Below are 11,588 nucleotides of genomic sequence, written 5' to 3'. Positions count from 1 at the left end.
TTCCTACGCCAGATCCTTGAGGCCAGCACAATGCCCACCACATAGTGAATGCTCAATAATTGTACAGCTTCTGAAATATTTAAATTTCATGAAAATGTCATCATATTTCAAATTTTTAAAGTTCCCAGTCCACATGCAGAAGAGTCTTATCCAGGTGAAACTCTGAAGAGGAAATGGTTCAACACAAGCTTCTCTGGAGTCATTTTCACGACCACGTCTGTGTCAAGTATTCATGACAACCACCTAACAGCAAACGCAACAGGGGAACCTTGGGTTGTGAATTTAACAGTCGTCACAAAGGACATTACAGTTAGAGAAAATGTGAGTGGAATATATATGTGGTAATATTATTGAAAGAATGTTCAGCTTCTTAGGGATGATAATGGCATTACAGTCAGCTAGAATGTCCTTTAACTTGGGCATAAAAAGCTTTATGATGTCTGTCACTTATTTTCAAAGAATTCATTTTAAGAAAGCATAATATACAGAGACACAGCAAATAAGAAAAAATGTTAATTGATAAAGAATGTGAGTATTTTTTGTACTAATTTTTCAACTCTGCATATTTGAAAACATTTCAAATAAAACATTTGGGGAAAATGCTAAGAACACAACCCAAAATAAAATTGATCTTCTGAATTTAAAGTGTCTTGGCCTCCCTCCCTCCAAGCCACCTGCACAGCACCTTCCACTGCATGTTCACCACTAAAGCCACTGCATTGCAGGCAGGTTTGCGCTTCCAAGTTGAAGGGCACCATCATCCCTCACAAATCTGCTCTCCTAGCTGGGCAGCCAAGACAACTGTTCATTCTGATTAGCCTAAGTGGTATTGTATTGCACTTGAGAAGATTAAGCAAAGAAGAAGTGTGCTTCCTGACTGGTATGAGTAAATCCTTGAAATCAACCACTGGAGATTTTTATCTGGGAAAATGTGAGGTGATAAGGAAGCGACAAATGAGAATACTTGAGGACTTGTGTTAATCCTTTCAGAACTGCCAAGCCTCTAGCAAGAGCTGGTTAATTTTTATTGTAAAGGTGATAGGAGTTTAGTCCTTCTCTTAAATTTCTATTAAATTCAGAGGGAAATTAAGAAAAAAGCATTTATCACCTTTATCTAAAAGAGTTAATAAACCTAGGTATATACCCAAGAGATATAAAAATATATGGCTACACAAAAACTTGTACATGGCTGTTCACAAAGCCAAAAAGTAGAAACAATGCAAATGTCCATCAGCCGATGGATAAACAAAATATGGTCTATCTATACAATGGGATATTAGTCATAAAAAGAAATCAAATACTGATACATGACACTACATGGATGAGTCTTGAAAACATTATGCGAAGTTAAAGCAGCTAGATGGAAAGGCCACATAACGTGTAATTTCATTTACATAAAATGTGCAGAATAGGCAAATCCATAGAGATACTTTGTATTCATGTTTGCCTGAAGCTGGGGTCAGGAATCGGCAATGACTGCTAACAGGTACAGGGTTCTTTGCAGGGTGATAAAAACGTTCTGGAATTAGATGATAGAAATGGTGGTAAAATTTTATGAATATACTAAACCACTAAATTGTGCACCTGAAGTGGATGAATATTATGGTATGGGAATTATATCTCAATTGTCAAAAAAAGTTAATAGAAAGCAACTTTATGGAACAGTCCAAGGGGAACCCAGGGGCATGCTGGCTTTGATGGCACCTTTGGTCTCCAGGTCACCGCTGGCCAGAGGAGAGAGGGACCCAGGCTCTGTAGGGTGCTGCTCATCCTCCTCTGCACAGTCCTCACAGGAGCCTCTGCAGGGCCAATCTCAACACACCTCACACTCCTATTCGCCACCAGAATCCTGGTGCAATCCTCCAGCAGGTCTCATGCCCCATCTCTTCTTCATCGTCCTTCACTCACCATCTTTTTTATTCATCTCTCTCCAGAATTTGGCTTTGTTCATTACTTTATCTCGCCTGCGCCTGAACAGTGCCAAGCTAATCGTAGGTGCTTGATAAATTTCTGGTGTATGAATAAACTTGGAAGAAAAGTTTATACAGAAATTTGTACTGAATATTAATTAAAATATGAAGGGCTATGCTTTATTTTTTAAAATATTTTTAAAGATTTTATTTCTTTATTTTTAGAGAGAGGGGAAGAAAGGGAGAGAAACATCAATGTGTGGTTGTCTCTTGTGCACTCCCCACTGGGAACCTGGCCCACAACCCAGACATGTGCCCTGCCTGGGAACTGAACTGGCAACTCTTGGGTTCACAGGCTGATGAAGTGCTATGTTTTAAAAGGTGTTTTTCTCTAGTAAGACTTCTTCCCCCATTTAAATATGTATTTAATCTTTAGGAAATCTTGCACAAATGGCATTTTATTGTAGATAATTTAACTTACAAATCTTTATACACTTTAAGGAAAACATTCAGGCACCATAAACATAAAAATTTCAATCGACAAAATTCAAATGTACAATAAACCTATTTTTAGATTATGTGGTTATTGCTGCACTACCTTTATAATTCTTTATCCAGAATCCAAAAATGTAGGCAACCTCTAAAGTGTAGGCAAGCCCTAAAAATGTAGCAGAAGCATTTCCACATACTGGTGTCCCTCATCAACTGGCAGTTTGTGCAGGAAGTACTAGATCCATAGAGCACTCCTCAGAAGAAAGTGGTGAGGACTGGTCACTTGGTTGCCCTTCGGACCTTCTGCAACTCCTCAACGGACTTCCATTGTTGGTTGATTGTTATAAGCTTAAATAAAAAAAGCAAAATAAAATGATTCATTAGGACCTGTCCTTTATCCTTACATCCCCTTTGGGGGTTTGTCCACACTCCTCTTTAGAAAAGGCACCACCGTAACATTTGTAACCAAAGGATCACCTCTTCCCATCTCTAAAATGTGGACAAGACAGTAATATCGGCTGGTTTCTATCACCCTATCCCTCCAAAAACCCCTTGCATTCCTGGGTGTTACAGGATCAGAGAGAAAGGCCTTATATTTCTGCCCCTCTTTCCCTTAACGGGATCTAGAGTTTTAAATTTCCCATGGTTTTACATGACCTGTAAGTTTAAAAAGCGAGTCCGCTCCCCGTGAGTGGGTGTATACTGCTCCTAGTGCAGGATGTGGCAGACAGCTGGCTCTACACAAAATTTCCTCATTCTAATTACTCACAAAAAGTACAAAGGATCTAAATTTACAATAAGGGAAAAGGGACAGAGCTATGGATAGTCCTTGACATCAAAAGATGTCACATTCAGAAATTCTCATTTATCCTCACAAGTTTTCTGTTACTCTCTAGGACCTATGAGATGTAGGTAGCTTTAAAAGATCATGAACGTCCTCACCAGGCCAGGCTGTTATTTGAAAGTTTTGTTAAAAAAACAAAAAAAGGCTTCCCTGACAGACCTAAGTATTGTTCAGTCTAACAGACTAAATATTTATTACTTCCAAAATATTTAAAATGCAAGAAGTCTTTGCAATAGTGTCAAAAGAATAAGTGAATATTAGCTACTTTTGCTTGAAGTGAATGCTACTTCTGTTTTTCAGGAACTCCTGTAATGTTTTACAAAAGACCTTATATTAAATTTATGTAAGTAATGGGTAAAATGAGATAATGTTGCTATTATGAAAAAAAGTTAATATTTGAGTGTCTACTATTGGCCAGGCATGATGCTAAAGGATTTTATGTATTTTATCTTCTTTAATCTTCTTAACCCTATTATTGTGCCCAAGTTCTCTCTGAGAACCTGAGAGAGGCTGAGTTGGCTAAAATCACATGTGAATAACGGAGCAGGGATTCACACTACATCTCTACAACTCTATAGCACTCTCGTTGACACTACACTAAACGGCCCCTAGAAGTGAAAGGTATTAAATCTGTTTTGCTGGCAATGATGCTAAGGCTTGCACTAAATGTAAACCATTTTTTTTTAAGTTCAGAAATACCTTTTGAGGTTTATTAGGATCCACAGTTTCCCAAGGTTCTGGATTATTTTTTCGATCAATGCTACAAATGAAAGAAAGCTGAGTAAACATGAAAGTAGGTGAATTTAAACCAACTCTGATATTGGGTCTATAAACATGCTGGGGACAGACCCAGACTGCACACTGAGGCATTCATCTGTTAGTTAACTGAAAGTACTGGAAGATTCCTTAAAGGGGCTACACAGGTTTGACTCAAACATTAGGGATTAATTCCTCTGCAGCATAGGAGATCTGAATTCCCATTATTGGGCTAGATTGGAGAATATTCTCATAAGCTGAATAGCAATAGGGGTGGAAACCTGGACTAACAGAAAGCAAAAGTGTCCCTGCCCTGGTTTCTGGGACCAACGGAAGGGCTGGGCTTGAACTTTGCAGGTGGTGAACTGCAGAGCCCTAGGCCCCCTGCCAAAGCTGCCCGTTCTAGCCCTGGACTGGGCCAGGCTCCGTTTCAAGTTTCTCTCTTCCTCATATCTCACAATATATGGTATTTTACCTTATATCCACAGCTGAGATTAGATTCATTGCAAATAACTGAATCTATAAACTCTACCACATTAGGAAAGATCTTTCTAACAAATCGAAATTTTAAAATTTGAGCCCTGGCTGGTGTGCTCAGTGGATTGAGTGCCAGCCTGCGAACCAAAGGGTCTCTGGTTGGATTCCCAGTCAGGGCACATGCCTGGGTTGTGGGCCAGGTCCTCAGTAGGCAGTGCATGAGAGGCAACCACACATTGCTATCTCTCTCTGTCTTTTTCTTCCTCCCCTCCCTTCTCTAAAAATAAATAAGTAAAATCTTTAATAAGTAAATAAATAAAATAAATTACCTGGCTGGTGTGGCTCAGTGGGTTGAGCACTGGCCTACCCATCAAAAGGTCACCAGTTCAATTCCTTGTCAGGGCACATGCCGGGATTTTAAACCAGGTCCCCAGTTGGGGATGTGCAAGAGGCATATTTCTCTCACACATAGTTGCTTCTCTCCTCTCTCTTTCCCTACCCTCTCTCTAAAAAAATAAATAAAATGTTTTTTAAAAAGTTTAAAATATCATTAAAACCATCATCTAAGTTGGATGATGGATATCCCAAAAGATCATTTAAGAATGTTAAATGTTAAAATTTAAGTTAAAAAACAAACAAACTTTGCTTTGCTGCAGGAGAAGGGTAGGCAATGGATGAAAAAATATTTAGAATTAATGAACAAACTAATTTTACAAATATCATAATTTAATAGTCTTCTGTTACTGGGATGCTTTCTAGCCCTGACTCCAACTTCACAATTTGGTATTCTTGTCCTAGGGGGGGTACTAGAACTAGGAAATTGATATCATACATTTTATAAACTGAAGGTCATCATCCTAACATTGCTAATAATGTTTTAATAATAAATGTCTACTTACATCACATCGGACTTCTTAAGGGAATATGCAGCAAAAGACGTTGCTCCGCTCGCGGCCGCCGTCATGATCACCACCAAAGGAATAAGCTAACGGAGAACGGGTCGAGGGTCAATATTCCGATGTTTCAATGTGAAATATTTGACCTATCACAGAATAGCTATGCACCACCTGTTCGTCTTTAAAAATTAAAAACATTTAGTCAAGATTTTCAGTTGCTTTAAATACTTACTTCCTTCTTTTTCATCAGGATTTGAAAAATGTTCATGGCGACCTCAGTGTAGAATGCCAAATCTAGAGCAAAAAAAATCCAAGCTGTTGACCCAAACTTCAGCCCCTTGAACGCAACCTGGTGGGCGCCGGAAAGGCGGACGAACTCCAGAGGGCAGCCTGGGGCCGGCTCAGCTGCGCCTTCGCCTTGGCGGCTCACCTGCGCGGCGGGGCGGGGCGGCGCGACGCGCGCGGACGATGCTAACGACCAAAACCAAAAGAAGCCCCGGCGTCCGCGCTTTATATACTGACCACAACCCCGCCGGAAGGGCCTGGCCAGGGCGTTCTGGTCACAGGTCACGGGTCGGGTGGGGGACGTGCGGGACCTGACTTGCTTTCCTCGCGGGGCCCCTGCTCCAGGGCGCCCCCTGCAGGACGCCGTACCCGCAGACCCCCGCAGCCGAATGCGTGCGCCGGCGCCCCCTGCCGTTGGCCACGGTTCTTACCCGCCGTCCGGCGCGAGCTCAGGCTGGGCGTTGGCGCTCTGGCTGGTTCCCAGTTATCCCAGGCGTCTATGTCTGTGGGGGAGTGGAACTGAGAACAAGAGGATCGCTGATGGCCAAGTCCTAGTTGAAAACCAACACATCTAAAAGGGGTCTGGAAAAGAAGCTGCAGAGCGGAGGCCCTCCCAAGGGGAAGCTCCCAGATGCAGGCAGCTAAATTATAATGAATCCAATCACATTAAAAGCTCCAAAATGTGATATAGCGCACATATGGAAATAATGAAAATTAAGTTGTCAAGTTCCTCCCGGAATAATTTTCTTATCCTGATTTTTTTTCCCAGTAAAAAAGTCGAGGGTGAAGAACAAAAAATCAGCTGGAACGGTTTCAAGAATAAGGTCCATCCCTGAGAGGACCTGGACTGCTGGCTTCATCTTCAGAACCCTGTTTAATTTGCCCCTAAGCTACCAGCCTCACCTTGCACAGAGCAAGCCGGTGGCTGCAAAACAAAGGAAACAGTGTTAACAATTCCATTAAAACAGGAGCCGTGTGCCAGGCTCTGTGGCAGAATCTTCTCGACATTTCTGCAAGCAAAGTATGTTATTAAGGCTCAGAGATGCTCAAGCCACGCAGCCAGTAAGTGGCAGAATTGTCCTCAGAACCCAAGTCTGTCTGGCACTCATCACTGTTCTTAGCGCACCCCGCTCCTAGCTACTGCAATTAAGCCAAGCACACAAACTCAAATTTAAAAAGTTATTTTAAACAATTATTTTAAAAATGTTTTAAGTTCAAGGTATGAGTTAAGGTTAAAACGGAAACATCTTGATGTTCACTGGAAAGAGCCAGACGCCACTCTCTTTCAACCTCATTTTAATTCTTCCTAAGGCAGGGGTGTCAAATTCATTTTCACACAGGGTCACATCAGCCTGGCAGTTGCCTTCAAAGGGCCGAATGGAATTTTAGGACTGTATAAATGTAACTACTCCTTAACAGTTAAGCGAGAGCTCGGGACTCCTGTGGGGTAGAAACAAGGTGCCAGGCCGGATAAAACAAGGTAGAGGGCCGGGTTTGGCCAAGGGCCTTGTGTTTGCCACCTGTGACCTAAGGTCAGAACCCACCCCTGCCACACTTAATTAGCTAACTGGCTTCAAGAAACTACCTAACCTTTATGAATCTCAGGTTGTATACCTATAGCCTGAAACAAACCTAGTTCAGGAGGAAGTTGTGGGGAGGAGTTAAATACCTACAACTGTGTAAGTAAATCACGTGACATTCTGCCTTGCTTATAATGGACACTCAATTAAACAGTAACTATTATTCACAAAGATATGCTTTATATAAAACAGATTATAAATGTAGCTTCTCACCCACTTATTCTGACAAGGATTCTTACTGTGTAAACCCAGAGCTGTAACTGGAGACATTTGCCTATTGGTCAGATTCATATCAGATACTTAAGAAAATTCAGCTTTAATTCTCCCTAGGGTGTATTGAGTAGAATTAAAGCCTTTTAGTGCTCCTTCTGCAGGATTTCTAAAGCTACTTTTCTCATAAGTTTCTTTAAAAAGCTTCAGTTTGTTAATTAAATGTTAATTAAAAGTTTTTCTAGGAAAGAAAGGTAGATGAAAGACAGGAAGAAATCTTAGAATGTATAATGATTTTAAATTCAGAGTGCTGCTTTGTTGATGTTATTTCTTTTCACAATGCAGTACAGTTTTTGTAGTAGTCTAGGCATTATTCTGAGAATTGAGGCACAGTAAATTTAAAGGATTAATAAGATACAAGTCTCTTACTTCAAGGTTCTTACAATGTAGTGCCCATAAATTCTAACCCCAGGCATTATCTGGTGCCAATAACAGATGATTAATTCTGACTAAGAAGGTCTGACAAAACTTACCAAAGGTAAGGGTATTTATTTGAACTGACAAACCAACTGTAAAAAGACATTTTGGGGGCAACTATAAATACAGACTAGATATGAAATATTAAAAGAGTGTTAATTTTGTTAGGTGTGATAATGGTGGTATGGTTATGTAAAAAATCCATTTTAAAGAGTGTTTATATGTATATGGAAACAGTTAAGGGAGAAATGATGTATGAGATTTACTTTTAAATCACTTTAATAAAAAACAAATAAAGCAAATTTAGCAAAATAGTATTCAATCTAGGGTTTGATATGTGGGATTTTGTTACTCTATTCCACTCTTACATGCATTTGAAAATATTCAGGAAGTGTTTAAAAATTCACATATTGGAGGCATGTAGTTACAGATGTAGTGTGTCCATATTACCTTTAAAATCTGCTTATTTCTATTGCAGCAATAACACTTACACCCAGAAACCCACATCCCCCCTTTCAGTTAACGCCCAGATTATTGAATTTGTGGAAGATACAAGGTCAGTATATAATCTGGTCTTTCCCAGGATGCCTAGCAGGCACAGCTCCCACCTTTCAAACCCTGAAGGATCCGGCCCTGACCAGTATGGCCCAGTTGGTTGAGTGTGGTTCCCCAAAGTTAAAGGTCACCGATTTGATTCCCAGTCAGGGCACACGCCTGAGCTTCGGGTTCCATTTCAGGACCAAGAGTGTACGAGAAGCAACCCATCAATGTTTCTATCTCACATGGATGCTTCTCCCTCTTTCTCCCTCCCTTCCCCTCTCTCTAAAAATAAATAAAATTTCAAAAAAAAAAAAAAAAAGGAACCCACTTAGGATGCTTCACCCTTTGTGGCTGCCCCAAAGCCCATAATCCTGGGAGCTTTCCCTCCCCACCTCAATGGTTAGACACTTCTGGAATCTTCTCTAATTGTTGCAACTCAGGCTTTCCGAAACATGGAGTCATGACTGCTTGGTCCCCACACCAGGAATTTAAACTTAAATTTCAATCAGCTCAGCTCACGCTTGATGAGAAAAAATATTTTTATTAAATTTTTTTGTTGAAATTCTTTCAGCCTACTCTTCAGTGGCTACCTAGTTAGCAGGTTTAGCAAACATTGGATCTGCTAAATGTTGGCATGTTCGAGGTACTACTTCATTGTTTAAGGCTATTAATGTAGCTCAAAAAGGAGTTTGCACTGCATGTGCAGGGAAAGCTATTTGTTCTTCCCAGGTGCTTAGAAAATGAAGTGCTTTAATTTTCCCACCAACTAAGAACAGCTTTTGGAAGTTGCCCAGGGCCATCGTCAAATCACATGAAAACTGAGTCAAAGCCAACAGAGAGGTGGTTTCCAAAGGTGAATTGAAGTGGGGGGAGGATGAGGAGGGTAAAGGGGGTCAAATATATGGTGACGGAAGTAGACTAGGCTGTGGTCAGTGAGCACACAAAAGGACATGCAGATGTCGAGTTGTAAGGTCGCACACCTGAAATTTGTTATCAACCAATGTCACCCCAGTAAACTTAATTTAAAAAATAAATGGGAAAAAAACTGAGTCAAAGAAATCCTTGCTCTCACTTCCTCATGTACTGAGTATTCCAATGGGGAAAACACATGGCTTTGCCCTCAGGGGGCTTCCAAAGCTCTGATAAGAAGTTATAATTACAATTTTAACAAATGTTTTCAAATAAAAATTCAGCTTCAAACCAAAGTGTGGATACTAAATTTCCAGCCTGGTATGACCAACTTTTTCACAGAAAAAACAAGAGGCCTACAGCTAGAGTCTGAGTTAAGGGGTTCAGGCCAGGGTGCCTCAGACCTAGGGCTGGCAAAGCTTAATGGCTGCCTTGTCCTATGAGATCAATTGATAAGAGAACATGAATGAAAGCTGTCAGAACCCTAAGAGCTTTCCTAGGCATTTTTCCCACTACTCAAAAGCGAGGGGTCAGTTTGTTAGAATAATTTAGATGAATTACGATGTTGTATCTATAATTACTCCCCAAAAGGTGAGGTTTTGCTCATGTGTCCTGACTCCAGTCAGAAAGACAGCTTCCCAACAACTTAGCATTTATGACTTTGTGTATTTCATGCACTATGCTCTGATCATACCAACCCCTTCTGGTTGTATGTAACTCACTGCGTGACTTGTCTGAGGCCTGTGCTCCCAGCTCGCTTGTTGGTCCTATGTCTGTCTCATTCACTTAACTCCAACAACTGCTATGGCACCTTGTGAGCGAAGAAAGGCTGGGTAAGATGCTTACCAAGTATCGCTAGGTGAGAAAAGCAAGTTACATAGTACCATGTCTGATCTATACCTGTATAAGGGACTGGAAGGTTAAATACTCAAGTGCTTTGTTTGTGATTGATTATCTGTATTTTCTAGCACTCTAATTACTTTTGTAATAAAGGAAAATTAAAATGTACATGTGACCTATCTCCTTAAATATACTTACAGTTACAAAAAGAAAAATAGTAGCTATACAGTGGAGAAACTGGGTAATCCATAAACAAGTGATCGAAATTAACATGACCGATAAATAACACAGACATCCGTGCCTCTAGCTGAGCTCTCCGAGGACAGGACGGCACTTACGTTCGGCTCTGCTTGTGACTCGTAACCAGAATCTACCACCGTGTGATATCAGACCAACACAAATCAGGAACCACTGTTCTGTCACATCATTAGTCTGTACTCTTCAAAAATGTCAAGGTCTAAAGACTGAGGAACTGTTTCAGATTTTAAGAGGCTAAAGAGGAAAAAAGAACAAGAAAATGGATATATGATCCTAGACTGGATTCTGAAACGGGAAACCAATGACTGCTGGCACGATGGATGGAAAACCATGGGATGATAGATTAATATGTTGTATTTGTGTTTAATTTTTTGAATTTAAATTTGAATTTGATGCACTGTGGTCACATAAGAAAATAACCTTATTTGTAGGAAATATACACTGGCCCTGGCTAGTGTGGCTGTTGGATGGAGCAATCTTCCTGTAACAGAAAGATTGTGAGTCTAATTCCCAGTCAGGGCACATACCTAGTCTAACTCATTTTCTTCCTTATCCACCCCTCCCTCGAACAGTTCCCATTTTTCTCCCTCCCGCATTCTTTGTCTTGGCACCACCACCTGTCCAGCTAATTCAGGTGAGAGGCCTCGGAACCATATGAACTTCGCCAGCCACATCCAATTACCCCTGAGATCTCCTCATCAGTCGCTCTCAAATGCATCCTTTCCTACACCAGATCCTTGAGGCCAGCACAAGTCCCACCACATAGTGAATGCTCAATAATTGTACAGATTCTGTAATATTTAAATCTCACGAGAATGTTAATCATATTTCAAATTTTTAAAGTTCCCAGTCCATATGCAAGAGAATCTTATCCAGATGAAATTCTCAGTATAATATCTATTCTTAAACACAGGCATAACTCAAGAGATATGGCAGGTTTACTTCCAAACCACTGCAATAAAGTATCACAATAAAATGAGCTGTAATCTTTTTGCTGGTGGGGGGGTCTTGCCTTCAATTTGTGAAAAATGCAACATCTGTGAAGCGCAGTAAAGCAAGGAGGAGTAAAATGAGGATGTCTATAGTTCAGCATATGGCAAAATGCAAAAAAATG

The 11,588-nt window shown here is 40.5% G+C and overlaps 1 protein-coding gene across 1 annotated transcript; it reads right to left on the bottom strand.

The window, feature by feature from the left end:
* Nucleotides 1-2,350: 2,350 nt before the first annotated feature.
* Nucleotides 2,351-5,922, bottom strand: CUNH15orf48 (chromosome unknown C15orf48 homolog). The gene is made up of 4 exons (XM_045823063.1): nucleotides 5,608-5,922; nucleotides 5,379-5,464; nucleotides 3,946-4,006; nucleotides 2,351-2,750 (listed from the first exon to the last, which is right to left on the bottom strand). The coding sequence occupies exons 1-4, from the start codon at nucleotides 5,641-5,643 to the stop codon at nucleotides 2,682-2,684; spliced, it is 252 nt and encodes an 83-aa protein (XP_045679019.1). The 5' UTR covers nucleotides 5,644-5,922; the 3' UTR covers nucleotides 2,351-2,681.
* Nucleotides 5,923-11,588: the final 5,666 nt, after the last annotated feature.

The sequence above is a fragment of the Phyllostomus hastatus genome, unplaced genomic scaffold (genome assembly GCF_019186645.2).
Source record: "Phyllostomus hastatus isolate PE091 unplaced genomic scaffold, TTU_PhHast_1.1 phas_scaffold_501, whole genome shotgun sequence".
Classification (NCBI taxonomy): domain Eukaryota; kingdom Metazoa; phylum Chordata; class Mammalia; order Chiroptera; family Phyllostomidae; genus Phyllostomus; species Phyllostomus hastatus.
The sequence above is the reverse complement of the archived record's forward strand: the minus strand, read 5'-3'. Positions and strand labels throughout refer to the sequence as shown.

Coding starts and splice junctions, on each gene's coding strand:
- CUNH15orf48 (XM_045823063.1), bottom strand. CDS start 5,643: ATGAACATTTTTCAAATCCTGATGAAAAAGAAGGAA. Junction 5,465..5,607: donor TCCTGATGAAAAAGAAGGAA/GTAAGTATTTAA, acceptor GTTCTCCGTTAG/CTTATTCCTTTGGTGGTGAT. Junction 4,007..5,378: donor CTTAAGAAGTCCGATGTGAT/GTAAGTAGACAT, acceptor TTTCATTTGTAG/CATTGATCGAAAAAATAATC.